General features: G+C 42.3%; 1 protein-coding gene across 1 annotated transcript in view; it reads right to left on the reverse strand.

Moving 5' to 3' along the window:
- MSRA (methionine sulfoxide reductase A) overlaps positions 1-25839 on the reverse strand; it is a 376285-nt gene that overhangs the window by 110098 nt on the left and 240348 nt on the right. The window contains exon 4 of the mRNA XM_036888793.2: positions 14012-14116. Coding sequence (XP_036744688.2) covers positions 14012-14116 — 105 coding nt within the window. The remainder of the gene's footprint in view (positions 1-14011; positions 14117-25839) is intronic.

Below are 25839 nucleotides of genomic sequence, written 5' to 3' on the forward strand. Positions count from 1 at the left end.
ACTCAAGGTCCATCCATGTTGCAAATGGCAAGATTTCATCTTTTTATGACTGAGTAGTACTACACACACGCATGTGCATGCACACACACACACACACACACACACACACACACACACACACCACATCTTCTCTATCCATTCATCCATTGATGGACACTTAGGTTGCTTCCATATCTTGGCTATTGTGATTAATGCTGTAATAAACACAGGGGATGCATATATCTTTTTGAATTAGTGTTTTCTTTTTCTTTGGATACAGACACAGAAGTGCAATTATTGGATCATATGTAGTTCTATTCTTCATTTTTTTTAAGGAAACTCCATAGTGTTTTCCATAGTGGCTACAAAAATTTACATACCCACCAACAGTGCACAAGGGTTCTCTTGTTTTTATATCCTTGCCAACACTTATTTCTTGTCTTTTTCATAACAGCCATTCTGATGAGTGTGAGATGATATCTCATTGTGATTTTGATTTACATTTTCCTGATTATTAATGAAGTAGGGCACCTTTTCTTGTGCCTGTTGGCCATCTGTCTGTCTTCTTTGGAAAAATGTCTATTCAAATCCTCTGCCCATTTTTTATCTGAATTGTTTTTGTTGTTGTTGTTATTGAGCTGTTTGAGTTCTTCATATATTTTGCATATTAACCCCTTATCAGATATATGATCTGCAAATATCTTCTCCCATTGATAGGTTGCTTTTTCACTTTGTTGGTGACTTTCTTTGCTGCTGAAGCTTTTTAGTTTGATGTGGTCCCATTTCTTCATTTTTTCTTTTGCTGTTATTGGCTTTGGAGTCAGAGCCAAAAAAAAAAAAATCACCAAGAGCAACGTCAAGGAGCTTACAACCTATGATTTTTCTAGTTTTCTGGTTTCTGGTCTTACATTCAGGTCTTTATCCATTTGAGTTAATTTTTGTGCCTGGTCTAAGATAGTGGTCCAGTTTCATCCTTTCACATGTCGCTGTTTACCCAACACCATTTAGTGAACAGACTGTCCTTTCCTGTTGCACAGTCTTGCCTCTTTTATTGTAAATTAACTGACCAAATATGCATGGAATTATTTCTGGGCTCTCTATTCTGTTCCATTGATCTTTGTGTGTTTTTATACCAATATCATACTGTTTTGATTAGTACAGCTTTGTTATATAGTTTGAAATCAAGGAGCCTGATGGTCCCAGCTTTGTTCTCCTTTATCAAGATTGTTTCGGCTATTGAGGATCTTTTGTCATTCCATACAAATTTGTTCTATTTCTGTGAAAAATTCTATCAGGATTTTGATAGGGATTACAATGAACCTATGGATTGCTTTGGGTAGTATGGACATTTTAACAGTATTAATTCTTTCAGTCCAGCACAGAATATCTTTCCATTTATTTCTGTCTTCTTCAGTTTTGTTTATCAGTGTCTTGTAGTTTTCAGTGTACAGGTTTTTCACCTTCTTGGTTAAATTTATTTCTAGTTATTTTATTCTACTTGATATAATTGTAATTGGCATTGTTTTCTCTTTCTCATAGTTCGTTATTAGTATATAAAAACACAAGGCATTTTTGCATATTAATTTTGTATTCTGCAACTTCACTAAATTTGTTTATTAAATCTAACAGTTTTTGGTGGCAACTGCTGCTCTATAAGTAGTCTTGGTAGCTAGAAAATTACGTCCTCTCAGTCTCTTATTCTCATGCAAGAGTATCTTTGCTTTTCTTTCTTTTTCTTCTTCCTACATTTTTTTTATTAAGGTACCATTGATAAACACTCTTATGAAGGTTTCACACACCAAAAAATTTCTTTGCTTTTCTTGAACTCTTGCATTTCTGCATAAACATCAGAATCTGCTTTAAAAACCCCAAAAATTACAAGAAAAACTTTGGGATATATAAATGAAGCATTCATTCATCAAATTGGGTTTGCACTGAATTTATAAAACAGTCTGGAGAAAACTGATACCTTCACTAACCATAAGCAAGACCCACTACTGGATTTTTCAGCAGTCTAACCACTAAGCCAGTGCCATGTTTTTTAGTCTTGGGTAGCATTCTACCTCAAGGTATCAATTCCTGATAAATGAACTCTGAAATTCTAGTGGTTTAACTTATTAAACTTTATTTCTTGATCATTCAAAGTCCAATCAATAAAAAGGAGTTGGGAGCAGTTCTGTTTCATTAACTCTTCACGTGCCTGGGCTGACAGGACAACTACCTTCAGTATGCTGCTATAAAGGTTTCCCTTGGCATTCATATTCAGCTAACAGACAGGTGAAGAAAACGTTCCAAGATCATACAGGAGGTGCTTATGGGCCAGGTCTAGAAGTAGCATATGTCATTTCTGTCCACATTTCACTGGCCAGAACTCATTGTCACGTGGCCACAAGGGAGGATGGGAAATATGTCCAGGTAAGGAAAAGTATATAGAGTTCTGCCATATTTTTCAATCATTACGCATGTTGTTTATTTCCTTACCTTATTGCCTGAGCTAAGACCCACAATACAATCCTGATTAGAAGCTGTAATGGCAGCAATGTAGTTTCACTGCTAAGGATGATGTTTACTATAGGCTTTATACACTATTAGATCAACAAAATCATCTTATAGATACATGTGAAATTTACAAATAATGAATTATATTAAATACCTTTTCTGTATCTGTTTTGATAATCATATGCTTTTCTTTTAATTTGCTACTGTGGTGAAATACTGGTTGATATTAAAACATTAAACCAAGCTTGCATTCCTTGAAGAAACCTAAATTGGTCATGATGTATTATATATCCTATATATTACTAAATTCAGTTTGCTAATACTTTGAGATTTCTGCATATAAATTCAAATAAAGCTGAACTATAATTTTTCCTCATATTTCCAGGTTTTGGTATCAAGATTATGAAAGAATCATAAGATGAATTACATCTTACTTTAATCTCTGGAAGAGTCCATGGAAGATCACAATTATTCCTTAAATGTTGGTAGAACACATTGATGAGGTCGTCTGAACTTAGTTTCTTTAATGAGAAGCTTTTTAAATACTGATCCAATTTCTTAATGATTGGGAGTTCTATTAATTTTTAAGTTACATTTTTAAGGAATTTGTCTCATCTAACTTTCCTAATTTACTGACATCAAGTTGTTTATTTGTTACTGATACCATATTTTATTATTCCTGATTCAGGTATTTGTGCCTTCTCATTATTTTCTTGATCAAATTACCAAAGTTTTATCAGTTTTATTAGCCATTTTGAAATTCTAACTTTTGGCTTTACTGATCCTACTTGTTTACTTTCCATTTAATTAATTTCTGTTCCTTATTATTTTTCCTCCTTCAATGTTTTATTTTTTTTATTATTTAAAAAAAATTTTATTAAGGTATTATTGATATACACTCTTATGAAGGTTTCACATGAAAAAACAATGTGGTCACTACATTCACCCATATTATCAAGTCCCACCCCATACCCCAATGCAGTCACTGTCCACAAGTGCAGCAAGATGCCACAGAATCACTATGTGCCTTCTCTGTGCTACACTGTTTTCCCCAGGGACCCCCACACCATGTGTACTAAACATCATACCCCTCAATCCCCTTCTCCCTCCCACACCCCTCCTCCCCTTTGGTAACCACTAGTTCATTCTTGGAGTCTGTGAGTCTGCTGCCATTTTGTTCCTTCAGTTTTGCTTCATTGTTATGCTCCACAAATGAGGGAAATCATTTGGCACTTGTCTTTCTCCACCTGGCTTATTTCACTGAGCATAATGTCCTCCAGCTCCATCCATGTTGTTGCAAATGGTAGGATTTGTTTCTTTCTTATGGCTGAATAATATTCCATTGTGTATATGTACCACATCTTCTTCATTCATTCACCTACTGATGGACACTTAGGTTACTTTGATATCCTGGCTATTGTAAATAGTGCTGCAATAAACATAGGGGTGCATATGTCTTTTTGAGTCTGAGAAGTTGTATTCTTTGGGTAAATTCCAAGGAGTGGGATTTCCAGGTCAAATGGTATTTCTATTTTTAGTTTTTTGAGGAACCTCCATATTGCTTTCCACAATGGTTGAACTAGCTTACATTCCCACCAGCAGTGTAGGAGGGTTCCCCTTTCTCCGCATCCTCGCCAACATTTGTTGCTGTTTGTCTTTTGGATGGTGGCGATCTTTACTGGTGTGAGGTGATATCTCATTGTGGTTTTAATTTGCATTTCCCTGATGATTAGTGATGTGGAGCATCTTTTCATGTGTCTGTTGGCCATCTGAATTTCTCTGGAGAATTGTCTCTTCATATCCTCTGCCCATTTTTTAATTGGATTATTTGCTTTTTGGGTGTTGAAGTGTGAGAGTTCTTTATGTATTTTGGATGTTAACCCCTTGTTGGATATGTCATTTACAAATATATTCTCCCATACTGTAGGATGCCTTTTTGTTCTGCTGTTCAATGTTTTATTTTGTTGTTGATGTTCTAAGTTCTTGAGATGGATGCTTAGCTCAGTCTTCCACATCCTCTAATATACAAATTTAAGGCTATTTCCCTCTAAGAACTGCTTTAACTATGCCCTATAAGTTTTTTTTTGTTGTTGTTTTTTTTTTGCCCTGTAAGTTTTGATGTGTAGTATTTCAATTACCAGACAGTTCAAAATAGTTTCTAATTTCTGTTACGATTTATCTTTGTCCCATAAGATATTTTGAAAATTTCTTATTTTCTAACATAATGGGAATTTCTACATATTACTTTGCTATTGATTTCTAGCATAATTTCATTATGGTAAGAGAAACATAATCTACATGATTTTAATCCTCTCAAAATATATTGAGCCTTTATGGCTTAGTATATGTTCCATGTGTGATTAAGAAGGTACACTCCCCACATGTATGGTACAGTGTTTTATTATACTTTAATCATGTTTTAATTGTGTTTATCACATCATCCATATCTTTAATGAGGCCCTCAAAATTCAACTTTTCTGGAATTGGCAAATTTTCTCAGAACAAAGTTATTTTTACTCTTCTGCTTATCTGTCTAGGTGTCTGTCTTCCCTTCAGTTTTAACCTGGTAATTCCTAATAATTTTGTCAGGTATTTGATGTTATGCTTTTAACACATTTTTATATCTTATCCAACATTTTGAGTAGCTTTTGGTGAGAAAGTTGATCTGAATAACCTAGCCTGTCACTACCAGAACCTGGAAATTCTAGTTCCTGCCGATGCTATCAACTCTGAAATTTTTTTTCTTATATAATTTAGTATTTGTTTATGTGGGTATAATGAAGTAGTATAATTCTTCTGAGTTTTTTTTTATTGGATTTATGCCATTTCAGCAATTTATTTGAATTTTAAATAACATAACCATTTCTATCTAAAATATGTTGAAAGTTTCCAAAAGCCAGACTATGTGAACTTCTTCTTCTTGCAAAGCCTTAACAGGATAATAAAATTAAGATGGACATTACATAGTGCTCATGAGGACAGAAACTCTTCCTTGGATAATATGCTATTTCCTGTCGTGGTGTGTTATGCTTTCTGTTGGCTGAGAGTGTCAGTAACATGCGGGTCCATGTATCATACATGGAGACAACACGTTTGGAACTGAGCTCTTATGTCCAAATACCAGCTCTGTTACATGTGATAACTGGCATGTGACAAATCACTTCACCTCACTGGGCATGTTTGTTCATCTGCAAAATTGGTCTAAGACCATCTATTCACAGGTTGCTTTAAGCATCAAGTGGGATTGCACATATATAAGTGCCTAGCATGATGCCCAGCCCGGAAAGACACCCAGTAAGAGTCTTTCATTTGGTCTGGAGGCACCAAACCCTTATAGTCCTAGCAAACCAAAGGAAAAATGTTAAATATAAGCTCTATAGTACTATATGAGAGAGAAATTTGCAAGTGCAAATAGCACATTTGCAAATAGAAAAGATACTGTGTACATGTATGATAATGTTATGCAGGGAAAAGTGCAACTGAAAGAACAATTAATACAGAAAAATATCAGTTAAATTCTTTGTTTCATTTTTTCCTGTTTCTGAAATTCTTAAAAGAATGAAATCCCTTTCAGAATTCATAATGCTGGGTTTGGGTCGTTTTTGCATTTTATATGTGTGCAGCTGTTCCTCCACTCTAAGTGTGCACATCTGCTCATTAGCAATACAATATAATTCCCACTAATTATCTGCAGATGATAGACTCCTTATACATGGTCTAAAAAAAGGATAGTCCTTCAAAACTGGTGACTTATTTTAAAAAACTAACTTAAAAGGGTCAGCACAATGAAGTTCAGATATTAATTTGGCAAGTTCACATATGAACACCAGCACCTAACTGCGAAGTTGATGAGAAACAGAAGGAATATAGCATTTTTTTCTCCCCAGTTGATGTTTCCCAGCAGACAGCATGTGGGGCTTACTTATCTACAAGCACCTGGAAAGAGGCTATGGACCAAGGCCATCCCTGATTCTCTGGAAGCCTCCAGGGAGCAAACTGCCCAGAACAAGGCCTTTGGATGTTTTGTGGGGGGTGGGAGTGGGGTCTAAGGGCACTGGATGGAGCAGGGTGCTGGGGGCTCTCTAGTGCCAACCATGGGCTGAGGTGCCCCATTAATCCCCTCCTTATGGCCCTAAGGGCTAAGGCAGCGGGCCAGGATGTGTGGTCCTGGTGGCCCATGAGGCTTCCCACCACAGATGGAATGGCCACTGGGGCAAGTCACACAAAGCTTTCCGGGGACAACTGGGAACTCATGGAGGTCAGAGAAGGGCTGGGGAGGGAATGCCGGGGAGTTGATGGAAGAGAAAGGGCACAGGCCACGCAAAGGAAATGATTAAGGGCATTTGGAACATGAGCTGGGGAAAAATGATGGAGAAAAGGTAGAGAAATAGTAGGGTCAGGAAGGGTGAAGGTCAACCGCAGGAGCTGGTCAGACAGCTCTCACGCAGGAAGGACAAGGACAGTGGCTACTGCCTATGGTGAAGCTACTCCCTGTCCAGTCCCAGGCTCTGCACAACAGACCCCACTCCCCCATAATCCTAACACAGGCTGTTGGGTAGGAACTGTTGTACAGCTGGGAAAGCTGAGATTTTCATTCATTCGTTCAATGAGAGACTACTTAATACAAAGTTACTTTCCAGAAGAGGAGACAGTTGTTTAACAAGTAAACAGAAAAATCATTCCACCTTGGCCAGGGTGAGTCGCTGAGGATAGGACACCTTAAGGTGAAGGAAAGGAAGGAACCAGTCATGCCAAGACCCGTGGGCAGACAGAGGCGGCACAGGCCCCAGGGCTAGAGAGCGCAGTGTCTTCTAGGAATGGAGGGAGCAAGGGCCTCAGCAGCAGAGATGCAGTGAACGCAGAGACACAGAGGTGCACCCCATCGCTGTGCCCGCACCCTGGTCCTCAGGACTGCAGCACACAGCCAGGCTCAGCCATAAGGAGCCTGGGAAAGTTAGTCTTCGTTGGTGGCTGCATGTCTAGGTAGAATTCCAACCCTAGGGAAGGGGGGAACTGACAGTGGGGTCAACTAGCAGTCTCTGGAGAAGGCTTCTGCAGAAAGGCCAGGGCTCCGCAGATCCCCAAGCTAGGCCGGCCATGGAAGAGGGTATATCACCCCAAAGAATGTGGGCAACCAGCCAAGTGCCGTGAGCAGGAGAGGGGTATCATTTGTTGTTTTCAACAGATCAGTATGGAGAATGGACTGGAAAGGACAAGACGGGCTCGTTAGGAGGCTACAGTAGTGGTCAGATGAGACGCAAAGACGGCTAAGGTCGGGAGGCCACGTGGGGGTGGAGATCAGGGGGGATGTGACTGTCCCAGGTCACCCGGCCAGAACGCAGCAGACCTGGTGGGAGCCCTGTCTCCCATAACCCCCGATTCTGCACTCTTTTAAGATATTTGATTAAAACTGTTTTAATTAAGGAAACATTTTAATTAAGGTCTTCTTCAGAAAAGTAACTGGGAGTACTTCTCCAGCTTACCGTTGAAGGCTATTTTAGTAAGGATATAGGTTCAGCTGTTGTAGAAAAGAAAGAAAAGGCTTGAAATGAACCAAAATATCAGTAGTGTAAAGACAATTCTTGCGTAGTCTGGCCTGGAGCAGTGCCTCTGGAGCCTTTCTGCCTTGTAGTTCCCCCATTCCAAAGGCCAGGCCCCCACCCGTGGGCCAAGGTGCTTCGCCACTACCTCGGCGAGCACTTTGCAGGGAGGGAGGAAGAGGAAGAGCATGGGCCCTTCTCCAGGGGCACACACCCAATAGGTGCACACACCCAGCAGGTGCACTCCATCACTGTGCCGGCACCCTGTCCTCAGGACTGCAGCACACGGCCAGGCTCAGCCATAAGGAGCCTGGGAAAGTTAGTCTTCGCTGGTGGCTGCATGTCTAGGTAGAATTCCAACCCTAGGGAAGGGGGGAACTGACAGTGGGGTCAACTAGCAGTCTCTGGAGAAGGCCTCTGCAGAAAGGTCAGGGCTCCCTCAGGAGGGCCCTGGGGCGGCTCCCCACCTGTGGCCACATCCCCTGGGAGGCCCGGAGCCACTACAAGAGGCCCACAAATTCAGCTGTGCAGCAGGCATGGCCAGAGGCTGTAGAGTGCATTAGGGGTGTGAGCATTTCCAGTTTTTGGAGCAGGTTTGTGACATTGTGGTAGTTATTAAAATAGGCATTTGATTTAAAGTGTGATTGGATTCATAGCAGCATTTTAATATGCTGTAAAATTAATTTGTTTTAAAAAGGTTACTTAAGGGCACAACTCTATCCCATGGGGCAATCCATACAAATGTTCATCCTCAGAAGAGTCCCTCCTAGTCAGAGCGCTGGGCCCGGGAGAGACAACAGACTTGAGCTTTAGACAGAGCTTGGGCCAAGTATCTCCATCGACATCAAACAGGATTGTCAGTCTTCTGGAACTTCATTCTTTCTCTTTTGTTTAATGAAGACCATGAATCCCACTTCACAAGGTTATGGTAAAGGTTAAATGAAATGATAAATATGAAGCATCTGTCACTAAGATTTTCAAGTTATTTTCACATCACTTCATTTGATTCTTATGATACTCCATGAAGTATACAGTGTAGATATTGTTATCTTTTTTATAGATGAAAAAACATAGGTTTAGGTTGAACAGGTATCTTGGCCCAGATCATGTGGTTAGAAAGGGGCCCAGAACCCAAATCTCCTAAATCTCAGGCTCTCCCATGTTGCCTAGAGACTGGGGGAGTTTGGGGACCTCATGGTCAGGGATGAGAATGCTCCAGTTTATCCTCAGAAGCCTAAGGGAACTATATTTGTTCCCCGAGTAAGATAGAAAGCTAGAAGACGACACATTAGCTTAAATAGCGCTATCTGAGTGCTTCAGCAAAAGTAGAGGTTTTGTCGTAATTGGTAAACTAAGAGAAAAGTCTACTCCATTTACTGGCTAAATGCATAATGAAGCCATTAGGTCTGTCACTTCACCTGAAACTCACCCATTGAGTAGCCCTCTCTCAGGACTCGCCGCCTACTGGCAGAATAACAGGCCTCTCGCCCCCACCCGTATCTTTAAAAGCCTACACTTTCTGGCAGCTCTCCTACCAGCTTTGCTCCCTTCAAAACGGCAGACCGTGGGGATTTCCTCCTTCCCATGACAGTAGATTCCGTGACAGATGCTTCAGTACCCTGAAGTACAGTGAACATGCAGGATATTCTCTTTCTAGGCTATGTCATGAAGATTCTGAATTAACTGAAAGGGGTCTTTAATTAACTTTATATTCCTGCTGTTTCTACTATCGTAGACCCTTGACATTAGCAAGTATCCCCACCTTTACAAATAACATTCTAGGATATCACTTCTCCCACAAAATGATGTCATTGAAAAATGTATATGGCCCCTTCAAATCTTTAATGACTTTATAACAAAGTACTAAAGACTTTCAACGTGCTAATTAGAATACTTTTCTCTTGAGTCATATTTCTGTTGAGAATCCTGTGTTTCCTGGACATATCTTCACATCAAAGATCAAGGTCTTCTCAACTTTTCTCAAGTTTTGTCTTTTTGTGGATAAGCAATCCCGGCAGAAGCAAAAGCATTCTTAGGCAGTTTCAGGGACTTTTGTTTCTGAGAAGAACCTAGAGGGGGCCAGTGCCTCAGAGACCATAGTCTCTACCAAATCCAACATGTTGTTGTCTTCTGAAATATCCATTTTCTCAGTGAGAGCAATTGGTCTGACACACCTCAACTTCCCTCATCTGCTCTAGGGAGTGGTTCTCCTCTCTGGGCCACCTTTCACTGAGAAACATGACAGGAGTCATCGTATGACTTCAAGCAGAGAATTAAGAAGTGGGGGTCAGATGGCCAAGTTCACCTGCTGCTTAGCCGTCTCCTGCTTCATGCCTGTCTTTCAGGGACTGGGCTTCAAATTCCTACCTCAGAGAAATTACACATGACTACACGTTTTGGACATTTGGGAATCTGGGGTAGTGTTAAATCCATTGACACCAGAGTTCTTCTGAACTTGTTTTTTGCTTTTAATGTTCCCATATTAACATATACTTATTTTAATGACTTCAGGTTAATTTTTTTGGTCTGTGGTCTATCCACGTTTATCTGAATATTCATTTGATCTCCATACATTGGGATTAAACTATTTTCTTCCAAGAGGAATATATTTTCCCTGGGTATTAACCAAGAGGCTGGATACTGCTGCTCAGTACAGTGATTCAGGGGGTTAGCACCACCTAACAGAGGGCCTGGTAAACAGAGTAGACACAAATGTCATTCAGAACTATTTGTCTTTTAGAGTAGTTTAGAAATATTGAGATGATGTGGTATGTTCTCATGCCATATAGTCCAAAATGTAAACCCTAATTCTAACTTCTGAATCACTAAGGAACCCCCTCATCAAACCAACAGGTCTTAAAGAAACAAATTCCAGAGTCCTCTGCTCCACCTCTGAGTCACTGATAAAACTGTTAGCCAAATGGCTTCAGACCTCTGATGTCTAGAGCCAATCAACACAGTAAACTAACAGTTAATGACTGCAATGAGCACAGTGATGGTTTAAGTTGAATGAGTGAATTCATTAGGATTTTTGTTGTTACTGCAAGTAACAAACTCAACAAGTTTGCTTAAGTTAAAAACGTGTGGGGCGGGGGTAACCTAAGAGCTCTCAGAGCTGAGGCGGCCTCAGAGTCTCCTGAAGAGTCTTTATTCGCATCTCTCATCTCTCCACGCCTCTGGCCATCTTCCCTGTGTGCTTCTCCTATGGACAGGCTCTCTCCACACATGAACACCTCCACCTCAGCCTTCTCAGCAAAGTGGGAACACCTTTTTCTCTCCTACGACAGTCCCAGGGAACGACTCTAATTGGTTCTGCTTGGGTCACATGCTCATTCCTTGTCAAACACTATTAGTAGCAGGAAAAGACACTGTGATTGGCCAGGCCTGGGTCATGTAATCATTATTTCCAGAATCATCAGGGAAACTGCAAGACAGAAAAGGATTGCTACCATGGCCCATTATACCCAATTGTCCAAAAAAAAAGTTATTCTAATAGTAATGTGGGAAGATCAGATATCTTGTGATTTAATATTTGTAACTATATATACACTGCATCAAAGCACTCTTCTAAGCAGCAATAAATATATATAAGGGTAGAAAAATTCTTCTTCTACATGGGCAATTTGTTCAAAATGCCAGGGTAAAAATTATGTCACTGAACAATCAAATCCCATTGTCTGTGAACCCCGTCATTAGTAATTACGTCTCTTGGGTTATAGAATTGAAGCTGAAGTTTAACCAAATGGCCTCTAAAGCCTCTTTCAGTCCAAGAGTTTATGAACCTCCTTTTAGAATCAAAATGCCTTTGGAAGAATAGTACACTAAGTTGTTACATTATTAACCAGTGTTATGGACTGCATTGTGTCCCACAAATTCGTATGTTGATGCCCTAATCCCCGCTATGACTGTATTTGGAAATAGGATCTTTAAGGAGGGAATTAGGTTAAATGAGGTCATAAGGGTGGGGCCCTAATCTGATGGATTGGTGTCCTTGTAAGAAGAGAGTGACACCAGAGATTTGTGCACACAGAAGGAAGACCATATGAGGACATGGAGAAGATGGCATCTCCAAGCCAAGGAGAGGGGCCTCTGGAGAAATCAACCCTGATGACACCTTAGTCTTGGACTTCTGGCCTCAGAACTGTGAGATTCTGTTTAAACCTGCAGTCTGTGGTGTTTTGTTATGGAAGCCCTAGTAGATGCACACAGACAGTAAACCAAGAATTTCAAGGAGGACTGAGACATAGCTGAGACCAATTTGATATGTAGGATGAGAAGAACAAGAGGTTCTTCTAAGACTCTTTAAAGGTAGAATTCCCGTCAAGATTCAGAGGCCAGTACTAGTGACCTAATTAATGTGAAGTTAGTGATAAATTGGGTAAGAGTTAAGAGGAGAGAGAAGTACATAACAGACTTCCTTCCTCATCTCTGAAATTCTGCCGGGGGCTAAGCACAAAGTGGTTCTACCAGGACACAGCACCACGGTTGGCCAGGAGAAAAGGCACAAAGCAATCTGGAGAGCCTCTAGGGCGCCTCTTAGATGACTCCAGGCTAGCATGGGCTCCTCGTGTGTGCCTCCTTGAGAGTTTCAGAGTGCAAAGCCTGTCTGACCCATGGCTTTGCGAACCAAATGGCTGAGTGGCTCTGCATCTGGCTCAAAAGCCTACCAGCGTGAGCTCATGGCCACCACATCCTTATTTATGATGCTAACCGGTCAGAGCTTCCTGATGAGCTAAATAAGCCCGTCTAAGTCATTAGGCCTGATACTCTCACATGATACGACACTCCAGTTCAACTTGGGATGACATCTGAGCCTTCTGATTATGGTATTCTTGTCCTCCCCAACCTTCTACCTCCCCTGCCCCCTTCCTCATAGCTCTCCCACCAGGGACTCATCCCTCCATGTCAAACCAGACTTCACTCGAATGGGAAGATTGCGCCTGGATCCTGGACCTGCCTTGTCCTGGCTTATTTCTCACTGTGCTATTCTTGCCATAGCTCTGACCTTGGCCCTCTGGCAAATCACTGTGGCATCGATGGTCCTTAGAACCACAACTCCCATGCTGCAGGGGTCATTCGAAGGTTCCACCACAAAACACAATGCACGTTTGGAAAAACACATCCATTCAAGAGGGAACAGCCAACACACGATACCCACTACACAAAAACCTGACACCAAAGGGAAATACTTTTGTTAGATAGGTTGATTGCTGAATGAGCAGGGTTTGTGAAAAGCACATCTATTCTACTGGACTTTGCAGTTCATAAGCCTCATAATATCAGATCATCACATTGGCAAAGCAGTGCTCCAAGGCTTTTAGGGTGAAATCTAGAAATTGCTTCATTATTGAACATTACAATGATATTTGCCAACATGGGGTTTTTGCTTGTGCGTGCATTCAAATAAAATTTCTAGCCACCATTGTTTATAGCCTAAACACATTAATATCTTCATATAACAAATTCCAAAGAAGAAAAATGAAATATTTGAACAACCCGAGCATTGTGGACCCAGTGAATGCTGCATTTTACCTTTATGTTCTTTCTTTTTTATCACCCACAGACATTAAAAAAAAAACACCTGATAACGTCAAAAGATGAGAAAGGCTAAATTCAGTGAAATAAAGGAACCATAAATCAGGAAAACTTTGGAGCTGCTAGAAAGACACTTTAATTTTGTAGACAAAAGACTGCATTAAGGGGGAATAATGCAATAATCAAAGGTGAACGAATCTCCATTGTCTGGCGTCTTTCTCTGTGGGAATTTTCCCACCCCTGACAGCTGTAAGGGAGGGGGGGGCACAGACTGTGGCGGAGCCTTTATTCTCTTGCCCCTTCTCTCCCCAGCCCCTCCTCTTCTCCGTCAATAAATGTCTGCAATCATATTCTTGAGCTCCTGTGTGATTTCAAGGTTCATCTCTTCCATGCAGCTCAAACACTAATTATCCCAGCTGTAATTAGTAAGATAATTAAATACTGGCTCACTCAACTACCTTGGGTCGGGTCATGATTCTCCCAGAAGACCTTCAGCAGTTCCTCAAAGCTGATGTGTTCTGGCTGGAACACCACTCGGACTACCTCTGCGTGGCCAGTTTTTCCTTGAAAGAAACAGAACATACAACCAAAACTTACTGACAACATCAGTTCATTACAAGTTATTTGTTTGCAAAAAGCCACTAGACAAAGCCCTAAAATTCTTCCACCTGAAGGAAGTGTGGGAGGATAGTTGGCAGTTTCATCCTAAGTCTCTGTCGCTGGTTCTTTCCCCATAAAAGCACACAGTTGTCCTCTAGCAAGCTGCCTGACAATGATGATGTCTCTTCATTGTTTTTAATGTTATGAAGAAAACTCAGGTATTCATTTTTCTAATCTCACCCTTATGAAACCTTATGTATCCAATCTGATATGGTGCTGGAGACTTGAAACTCTGCAAAGGGGAATGAACCCATTTATTTTTATCGTCATCCCACACTATACGTAGTAAGCTCAGCGGCACTACGAGTGAAACGGTGCTAGAGAAACCTGAGAAAAACAGACCAATAACTTATTTGCATTATACACATTTATTAATGAAGGGACATATATGCTCTGCTGTTAACACTGAGGCAAGGGTCAGGTTCATATACCCAGCTGGGTCATGTCTTCTCAGCCTAATTCATCTGTGTGGCAAACAGCTACTGTAGCAAATGCCCTCTGATGTTAGCCTGCCCATTCACAAAGGTGGTGCTGAGGTTCTGTGGACCAGGGAAGCAGGTATTTGTAGCACCGTTTGTACCAATGGGATTCATGCCCTTCCTTATTTTAGTGTTATAACACAGTAAATAATAAACAGACCCCTGCATGCTAACATCATCTGTACATTTAAATTTATTGTCCATCTATTTTTGGCCACCTTATTGTAGTAAATAATTTAGCCTTGCCCAAATAGAGATCTGGCCTTTGCCTTGGCCTCTGGGAGGTAATGTATATCACACCTGATATAGAATTGTCCTTCTTTAGGGTAGGGCTGGCCACACTGAGACTCTCAGGCTGGGGACTGGGCACACTGAATCTTCGGGCAGGGTTGGCCATCCCAACAGTGTTAGGGTTGGGGCTGGCTATGCCTGGAAGCCTGACCATGTGACTGAGGGTGGGGTTTGGGGAACAGTACCAGTTTACCTGGTGACTGAGTTCAATCACAGGTGATTAATCAACCATGCCTATGTAATGAAGCCACAATAAAAACTCCAGACACCAAAGCTTGAGTGAGCTTCCTGGTTGGCAATACTCTGCATATTGTCACACATGGGTGTATGGCAGGTGGGTAACACGACCTGACTGCAAGGGAGACGTCACAGAAGCTCTGCCCTGGAAGCCTCCCTCCCAGGCTGCCCCAGGTGTCAGCTCCTTTGGGTGATTTTGATCTGTATCCTCTCCCTATAAAAAACCATAACTGTGAGGCTAATAGCTCTCACTGAGTTCTGTGAGTCCTTCTAACAAATTATCAAACCTCAGAGCAGTTTTGGGAACCCCTTGGACTTATGCGTTACTTTGCAAAAGTATTTTCCCATATGTTGGTGATCATATCTTAATTCTTATAACCTTTTGATAAATGGGAAAACTGAGATACATATAAGGTAGATTTGTCCAAAGTCACATGGCTAGTGAATTTCTGGACCAAAACCTGAAGAAATGCCCTTTGACTTCTTGTCCAGTATATTAAAGCAAAGAGAGTAAAGTGAACATGAATCCAGAAAAGGAAAGTAATCTTTTCATTATCTTTAATCTTCTTTTAATATGTTAATTTTATTCTGATTGTAGAAACAATAATTTGCAAACAATATGAAGCTTAGAAAATATGAGAAAGTATTAAAAAGAAAATAAATATCACCTATATCCTATCACATAAGAAAAATACTACCAATATTTCTTACACATCTCTTGCTGGATATGCGTAAAACACACACACACAGGCGTATGTGTGCACACGACCACACACAATTAATTTTATTGTAATCATTGCATCATCCTTCCACTTACCCTCATATTGTATGTCCCCATATCACTGACATTTTTGGAAAATACCATTTATAATGAGCATGTGATATCCCAAGTATGATTGCACTATTCCTTATTCAATCTTCCCTGTCATTGGGCATTTAGACTGAATCCTATTTTTATCTATAATTGTGAGTATTTTTCCACATTTCTGAGACTGCCACAAACCATAGTTAAATAAACAGAATTTCTAATTCCATGTTTATAAACATTTTTAAGTTTCTTGACACCTAGTGCCAAACTACTCTTAATAAAGTTCTCTCCCTTTTGCTAACATATCTGAGGGTCAATATGGGTAAAATTGCAGTATTTCCAGAACCTCTTGCTTGGCCTTAGTGCATCTCCATACCAGTAGGTGTTTCCAAGGGGTGGAGAGAAATAGTCTATCTCTGTATCAGTAGGTAATTACAAGGAGTGAGGGCATATCTGGACAGGAGAGGTTGGGTGGGGTCCCTTTTTGCAGCCAGGTTGCAAGACACACAGGTGAGAAGAAGTGGACAACTGCTTGTAGGCAATAAACAGGTTTCTCCCACTTTATTTCTCCCTTTGACTGATTTCAGTTTCAAAGGTTATTTGCCCCAGGCTGGGAACATATTTCCTCCCGTGGAGTTACAGTCTGTCTCATTTACTATTAGAATGTTTTTAATCCTTAACAATTTATAGCTGGAAAATAGTATACTACTGCTCTAATTTCAGTGAATTTAATTATTAGTGAGGGGAGAAAAAAGTCATGTTTATTAATAATTTTAATTTATTTGCTCTAATTTTTATATACCCTTTTATATTGGGTTATTAATTGGTCTGCATAATTTTAATTCAAATACAATAGTCATGTAAGTTAGCATTAAACAGATTTTACACTAACAGATACGAACAGAATGATGGAATTATGGGAAGAAGACACATTAGGTACAATAATCATACTACTGTAAAACCATTTTTCATCCACTTTAAAATATTATTATTTTGTATTTTGAAATGTTTAAATGCATGCCTTAACTACATAAGAATTAAAACTCTCTGAAAATTAAAAATGGCAACAATATGGTACAAACATGACAAATATATTTGGCAAGAGAAGCACTGAAACCACACTAGAAATCTGGGCAAAAGATGTAAACAGGATCAATATTTTTAGCAATATAAACAAATAAATGCATCTTGAAACATTAACATACCAGAGTTTACTTACTGCATTTTGTAAAACTGCTTAAAAGGGTACCTAATGCTGATGAGGAAACTATGAAAATGGCTCCTTACTTGGCTGGTGACGGAGTAAATGACTACACCCTTTTGAAACCCCATGGCTTATGGAACAGGAATCACAAAGTTTAAGATTAACTCACCTTCACTAAGTGATCCAGGAAATCTATCTCAAAGATATAACTCCAAATAATGGGAAAGATACATTCATACACAGATTCACTCTGGTATTATTACAATGGCGGAGTACTGCAAGAAATCTAAAAGTCAGGTAAAAAAGACACAAATGATGGCATAACTACATGATGAAATATCACGTAGCCATTAAAGTAAAATGTCCAAACCCTAAGAAAAGCTGGTACTATTCACTGAAAGATGACGAAATGCCAGGCACGTTACCTACCAGATGTTCTTTAATGCTCACCCCCAAATTTTTTCCCATTTCTTTTCTATTGTAGAAAATACACACGACATAAAAATAACCATCTCAGCCACCTTGAAGTGTGCAGCTCAGTAGCATGAAGCACATTCACAACGTTGTGCTACCATCACCCTGTCCTTTCCCCAGAGCTTTCTTCATCTTGCAACCTGGAACTCTGTATCCATTAAACACCACCTCCCCATTTCTCCCTTCCCCCCAACCCCTAGCAACCAACATTCCACTCTGTCCTTGTGAATTTGACTACTGCAGGCACTTCATCTAAATGCAATCATACAGCACTTGGTGCGTGAGTGACCAGCTTATTTCACTGAGCACAATGTCTTCAAGCATCATCCATGTTGTAGCACGCGCCAGATTTTCCATCCTTAAGGCTGAATGACATTCCATTATATGTGTATGTCACATTCGCTTTATCCATTCATCTGTCAATGACACCTGAATCGCTCCCTCCTCTTGGCTGTTGTGAATAACGCTGCCATGATCGTGGGCATATTTCTCACAATAATTTTACAAGGGACATGTGGTCCCCATTTTAAAGATCAGGAAACCAAAGCCCCACACAAGTTTTCCTCACACAATGTGGTAAGTGGCAGGATGCAATGAAGAGCCAATCGGGTTTCAACAAGATGTGAACCCCAGGCTCATTCTAGGACCCCAAGCCAGGCTCCTGAATGTAAGCACCTGAGGTCACCAAGGGACAGCACATGTCACATAGGCAGAGGCCCAGAGGAGAAATCACAGCTGTGGGTGACTGACTGCCAAGCTACCAGGACTGTTTTACAGGATTAGGCCCCTCTTTTGTAGCAGCAATATGGGGTCAGGAAAGATTTCTGCTCACCAGCAAACGCTTTCAGACATAATCTGAGTGCTGACCTTATTTGTGGAGAGGTTTAAGAGACTTGGCTGCTTAAAATAAACCACTTCCATTAAAATTCAAGATCCATCTGCATTGACAAACAATGTGCAGAGGCCCTCGTCAAACTCACCTTTAAGTTTCTTTATTTTATTTCTTCAAAGTACAAGAGCCTGTGTAAAAATACACAGTGCAAATGATCAAAAGGATTAAGGGGCTAGGAGCCACTTACAGAAATGCCTGCACCTCCAGGAACTTACCCATGTCCCAGGCTAATGGGATTCTTGAGACCAGTCTGCAAATACTTTCTGGTGCTGCCAGAGATAAAAGGCTCTACCTTAAAAATACTTAGGGCTGTTTCCTCACATAATATCATGCAAATAGCACGATAGGTGTGGTGTGCAAATGAGCGAGTTAACAATTCACAACAGCGTTATAGCTGCCTTGACATTGTTGATCTTAAATGCCTTGAAAGGGAAAATGAAAAGGATGAGTCCTCTCTGACATTTCCCTGTGCTGCCTTCCCCCACCAGCCCAAAGAAGGTGACCAAACACAGAGAGGTACAGTATGAGCAGTCGTTCCTTCTAAGACAAATCATCCCGGAAGAGCCATTCACTGAAGGCCAGAGAACCTGGCATCTGGAGCCATCCAGAGCTTTGCGGAAGCCAAGTCACGCGCAGAACTGGGTGTTTTTAGAGAGAACCCCCGACATACATACAACGGAATACTACTTAGGCTTTAAACAAGAAGGAAATCTTGCCACTTGGGACCACATGGATGGACCTAGAGGGTATTATCCTAAGTCACGTAGAGGAAGGCAAACACCGTATGATTTCACTTCAATGTGAAATCTAAAAACAGACAGACAAACCAGAAATAGGCTCACAGACACAAAGTACATACCGGTGGTGGCCGTAAGGGAGGTGAGTGGGGAAATGAATGAACTAGGTGAAGGGGGAAGAAATTAGTGGGAATGTTTGGTATCTTGATCAGGGAGATGGCTAGTGTACACACATGTCAAAATTCATCAAGCTGTACACTAAGATTTGTCCATTTTATTGGACGTACCTCAATAAAAATATTATGCAAAAAATAAAGAGAACCCCAAGATGAATCAGCCTATCTTTAAAATCCTATGTGATAGCTCTCCTTCCCATGGGGAAAATGTTCTCTTTAATCCTTCCAGGTTACTGTGATTAGTTTTTGCTACTATCAGGCCGATGAGAAGAGAAGAGAGAACGGGGAGGTAGCCCGCACCCAGGAGATGAGAACGGAAGCAATTCGGGATGGGTGTCGGGATGATGACACCCCTCAGGAGCCAGGCTGCCTGGGCTGCCATTCCAGCTCTGCCACGGGGCAGCTGCGTGGCCTTGGTGGGGCCTGGGGAGAGGAGACGGCGGGTTCAAAGGGGAGCTCCCAGCATGTGACCCAGGCCTCTCCGGGGGGCTCGTACCCATTCTTGAAGGCCCTTTATCTACTTAACCAGTGTCCTCATCTGCCGGAAGGGGAGTTAGAACAGTGCCTGGAACAGAGGACGTCTATCCAAGTCTCTACGTCTCATTATCATAAGTTGTATTACAATAATTACTCTCTACTCCGCTGTGACGGGATGGGGAAAGACTGGGATTAGAGTTGCAAGAAGTAATTTACACTGCAGCCCCACAAGCAGTTTGACCCTGTTCGAACTGTAATCCTGGCCCTCCTCCTTGTTTAGATGGGAATAAAAATAACCTCTGCGATGCAAGAGTCAGAAAGATTAAATGGGGTCATGTGTGGGGAAGCATTGAGGCAGAGTGAACTGTCCAAACGCACACGTGAGGTTTCTCCTGTTATTTCCCTTTTGTGTTTCCTTAAACTAGACATCTCCCCCATAAGGGCTAAATGCCAGGAGAAAACACAGGTTATAAAGCAGTTTCCATCTTATCCAACTAAGTTTTACCTTTGCAAGTGTCAGATTCTGACTTTATTCATCCACCTGTTCTAGAAATTTTGGTTCAGTGTCTACATTACTGACCCAGGTGCCAGGTTGGTCCCAGTGGACACGTTCCAGCGATGACGGGGAACTGTCATCGTCCACGGCGTGAACTGACTGGCCTTCATTCACACTGCGTAAGGACCAGATCTGCACTCTTTTGATGAACAGCAGGGTTGGGGAAGGAGACTGTATTTTTCAAGTGTGATTTGCCCACTTTAGAATCAGAGAGACAAACGCGGTTGCTGAATGAGAGCCTGCCGAGTTCGGGTAAAAAGGAGCATCTAGAAGCTGGGCGCTCAGCAACTGAAGCTGCAACTGCAGTCCTGCCGCCCTGGAGAAGCTGTTTCCTGCGGTGCCATCACTGTTCACAATTTCTTCTGGACAAGAACCTCGTCTATCAGAGCTGGTGGGGCTCAGGAAACAGCGCAGAGCCACCTGAACAAGGAGCCCCTGGGCTGAGGATTTCAGAACGCGAGCCGCCTCCCTCCGATCAGAGCCAACGGCCGCAGGCGGGCAGGCAGCAGGGACGCGAGGCCAGAATCACACAGCTGTTGTGATCAGCAAGCGAGAACGGAACCCAGGGCTATACTCCAAATTCTCCGCAGAAATGGTGGCTCTTCCCACACAGGGTGGGCAAATCTGACACGGGAGATCCGCACAAGGAAAATGAGCAGGGCCATGGGTCCCCAGGGCAGCCTGAGCCTGTGGGGGACTCCTGGGGCAGACTCACGTGCACTGACCTAGAGGGCCCCCAGGGCACCCCAGCTGAGTGGCCTGGTGGTCTGTGTGGCTTCCCAGGCCCCACCGTGTGAGCAGATGAGTGGTGAACTTAGTAACTGCTGTGTGTGTCCTGACTGCCCCACTGATCAGCCGCCCCCCATTTCTCCCTCTCCTTGGGCCTCCCTATTCCTTGCAACATGAATATATTGAACTTAGGCCAATTAATAACCTTACAAAGGCCTCTAAGTGTTCAAGCAAAAGGAAGAGTCCCCATCTCTCACTTTAAATCAAAAGCTAGAAATGATTAAGCTCAGTGAAGAAGGCATGTTGGTGAGGTAGGTCGAAAGCCAGGCCTCTTGCACCAAACAATTAGCCAAGTTGTGAATGCAAAAGAAACATTCTTAAAGTAAATTAAAAGTGCTGCTCTAGAGAACACATGAATGATAATAAAGTGAAACAGCCTTACTGCTGACACGGAGAAAGTGTGAGGAGTCTGGACAGAAGGTCAAACCAGCCACAACGTTCCCCGAAGCCAAAGCCTTGTCCAGAGCAGGGCCCTGACTCTCTTCAGTTCTGTGGAGGCTGAGAGAGGGGAGGAGGCTGCAGAAGGAGAGCCTGAAGCGAGCAGAGGTTGGTCCATGAGGATGAAGGAAAGAAGCCGTCTCCAGAACAGAGAAGTGCAGGTGATGCACAGGTGCTGATGCGGAAGCTGCAGCAAGTTATCCAGAAGGTCTAGCTGAGATCGTTCACGAAGGTGGTTGCACTAAACAACAGATTTTCAGTGTAGATGAAACGGCCTTCTACTGGAAGGAGAGGCCATCTAGGACTTTCACAGGTAGAGAGAAGTCAATGCCTGGCTTCAAAGCTTCAAAGGACAGGCTGACTCTCTTGGTAGGAGCTAATGAGGCTGGTGACTTCAAGATGAAGCCGGTTCTTCTTTACCATTGTGAAAATCTGAGGGCCCTTCAGAATTATGCCAAATCCCTGCCTGTGCTCTAGAAATAGAACAAAGCCTGGATGAAGCACATCTGTTTACTGAATATTTTAAGCCCACTGTTGAGACTTCTCAGAAAAAAGATTTCTTTCAAAATATGGCCACTCACTGACAATGCACCTGGTCACCCAAGAGCTCTGATGGAGACGTGCGATGAGATGAATGTTGTTTCCATGCCTGCTGACATGACTTCCATTCTGTAGCCCATGGATCAGGGAGTCATTTCAACTTTCAAGTCTTAGTATTAAAGTCATACATTTTATAAGGCTATGGTTGCCACAGATAGTGATTCCTCTGATGGAGCAACTGACCAAAGTCAGTTGAAAACTTTCTGGAAAGGATTCACTGTTCTAGGTGCTTTTATGAACTTTTGTAATTCATGAGAGGAGGTCTAAATATCAACATTAATAGAGTGTGGAAGAAGTTGATTCCAACCACCCTGGATGACTCTGAGGGACTCGAGACTTCAGCAGAAGAAGCAACTGCAGATGTGGGGAAAACAGCATGAGAACTAGAACTAGAAGTGGGGCCTTAAGATGTGACTGAGTTGCTGCATCTCAGGATCAAACGTGAATGGATGAGACGTTGCCTTTATGAATTCAGCAAAGACAGTGGTTTCTTGAGGTGGAACCTACTCCTGGTGAAGAATGTTGAAATGAGAACAAAGGATTTAAAGTATTACATAAACTTGGTTGATAAAGAAGTGGCAGGTTTTTGAGAGGATTGACTCCAATTTTGAAAGAACCTACTGTAGGTAAAATGCCTTCAAACACCATCACATGCTACAGAGAAATCATTTGTGAAAGGAAGAGCCAATCAAGGCAGCAACTTCACTGTTGTCTTATTTTAAGAAATTGACACGGCCACCCCAGCCTTCAGCAGCCACCATTCTGATAAGTCAGCAGCCATCAACACTGGGGTAAGACCTCCCACCAGCAAACCGGCTACAAGTCACCACAAGCTCAGGTGATGGTTAGCATTCTTCAGCAATGAAGTATTTTTTAACTATGGTATGACAGTGTCTCCTAGACGTCATGCTATTGCACACTTGTTAGACTACAGTATAGTATGAACGTAACTTCCCTATGCACTGGGAAACCGAAACAGTCATTCGACTCACTTTAATGCAATATTCACTTTATCGCAGGGGTCTAGCACAGAACCTGCATTATCTCAGAGCTATGCCTGTAATAACCCTTGTTAAAAGATAAACTGAGGCACATTAATATTTTTAAGAGTTTATTTCAGCAAAAGTTGATTCAAATAAGGCAGTGCCAAACCGTAAGTGATTAGGAGTGTTCCACAGACAGGAGCCAGGGAGAGACCCGGATAAAGTCTGGAAGCAAAGAAAGGGAAGGATTTCATTGCTGATAGCTTAAAGCCTAGCTGGCTGTTCGTCATTGGTTGGCATGTCGATTTTGTAACTTTGAGGCAACTACTGGCTTAGATTTTGGTTTGCATATGCTCATGTCATAGCACCTGAGCCACTTCAATCTAACGGCTTCCTCGTTTAATTAATTTAACACCCTTCACAAATTCCATGGTATGAATGAGGAGAAAGTGTGGGTGAAGAGGGTAATATAAGACCTATTTCACTCTCAGGGAGACTGTTCATCAGTAGTAACAGTACAGATGCTAACTTACATGGCATTTATTAAACATCATGCAGGGTTCTAAGTTCTTGCTATGTATTGACAGAGTTAACCCTTACCAAAATCCTGAGATAGGTAATATTGTTATTATCCACTTTTAGGACGTTGAGACACAGGCAAAGGGACTTGCACAGAGTCATACAAATATTAAGTGACAGAGATGGCCTAACATGGCTCACAGACACAGACATCAAGAGGGCAGTTCACGGTGGGTGTATTAGCAGATAACATCCTGAGCAGACATCGCTGCATAAGGAGAGACATGACCACTGTGGACAGAAGTCAGGGATGCTTCGTGGAGGAGGAGAGGGGAGGACATCAGAGTGAGGAAAAGGTCATAAGCAAAGGCAGGGGTTCAAAGGGGCAGGAGCCCATCTTTTCTGCAGCAGTACCACAGACTTGTGATCATGCTGCTGTAACTGGCAGGCCTCGGGGCTGGCCCATCCTCCAAGCTCCCCCGCTCAACCGGACCCCACAAGCCCCCTGGCATTTGGACCCAACACTTTGTGCCTGCCAAGTGCTTCTGGATCTGCAAATTCATTTTGGCATCACAGCCACCTTCCTTGTGATGTTAACAAGATTAATATTGTTATGTCCATTTTACTGATAGGGAAAAGTTGAGGCTTAGAGAAATTAAATAACTTACTCCAAGTCTCAGAGTTCGTATGTGACTGAGACAACACAGAAGGTGGCCAGCGTCCAGTGCGCTCCCTTCCCCACCACCTCCCCAGCAGCTGTCCCCTGCCCGGCACCTACAGGAGCCCTTCCTGGCCACCAGGCCTCTCCATAGCTGGCGGGTGCCTGATCTCATCTCCCCACACCCCAACCCAGTCCAGACAGTCTACATCGCCATCTCTGCTCAGCTGCAGTCCCCAGCCTGCGGTGACCTCTCTCCAGCCATCTGCAGTCCAAGCCCTCTCCTACTCTCCAGGTCCCCATAGGTGCTGCTTCCTCCAGGAAGCCCTCTCTGTAGGTGACCTTGAGAAGAGGCATGATACAGGGGAAAGCACAGTCAGGGGGAGCCTGTGGATCTGCTTTGCTCAGATTCAGGCCTCTCAAGTGAGTCAGGTTCTCTGAGGTCCTTCACTGTGTCACTGTGATGGATAGAGATGGTGCATACAGCTGCTAGGGGCCAGCAGCTAGAACATGGGGAAACTCAAAAGAATGATCTTTCTCCTCCAGACAGTGTTGTTCAGCCTTCCCTGGATTCTTACAAACAGTGCAACTCTGGAGTGCTGACTGCTTTCAACTGCCCAGTTTGCCCGCATGCATAGTGAGCTCCTGGAGAAGGGGAACCTGACAGTGGCTCTTCTCTGCCATCCTCCAGGCCTGGGCACAGGATATGACATTATTACATACATACAAATAGGGGGACTTTTTTTTTTTTTAACTTTTCTGCCACTTACTTAGCCTGCATCTAGATGAGTGTCCACAATGGCCCCAGCACTGCTCACCTGCCTGGGAACCAGTCCCCTAAATGGAACGTACACACATGCTCTGCTCAGCTTCTCTGGCCCTAACGGCTGAATTCTATGTAAACATCACCATGTGTCTTAAAATGGAAAAAGCTCCTACTTGGAGAAAGGTACTAGATACAATTAATGCAAATTAAACACTTTACTGTATAGGTCAATATGGCGTTTTATTTACTCATTAATTAGTAAATATTCACTAAATGCCTACTAAGTCCCAGGCACTATGCTAACTGCTGGGGATTCAATGGTGACAAATGTTAATATGGTGACAGCAAAAGTCTCTTGCAGCCTGGGTATACTGCTTATGGCCTGGGTACAGGTAAGGAACTGCTATTTAAAAGAAAAACATTTGATCTGTTTTACTTACCCTATAGGCAAGATGGCAAAGAGAAGTGAACTATAGTGATATTCTCATTAAATAATAACTGTTGCTCAACTCCCATATCTTTCGCAGCCAATAAGACCCATC

The sequence above is a fragment of the Manis pentadactyla genome, chromosome 1 (genome assembly GCF_030020395.1).
Source record: "Manis pentadactyla isolate mManPen7 chromosome 1, mManPen7.hap1, whole genome shotgun sequence".
NCBI lineage: Eukaryota > Metazoa > Chordata > Mammalia > Pholidota > Manidae > Manis > Manis pentadactyla.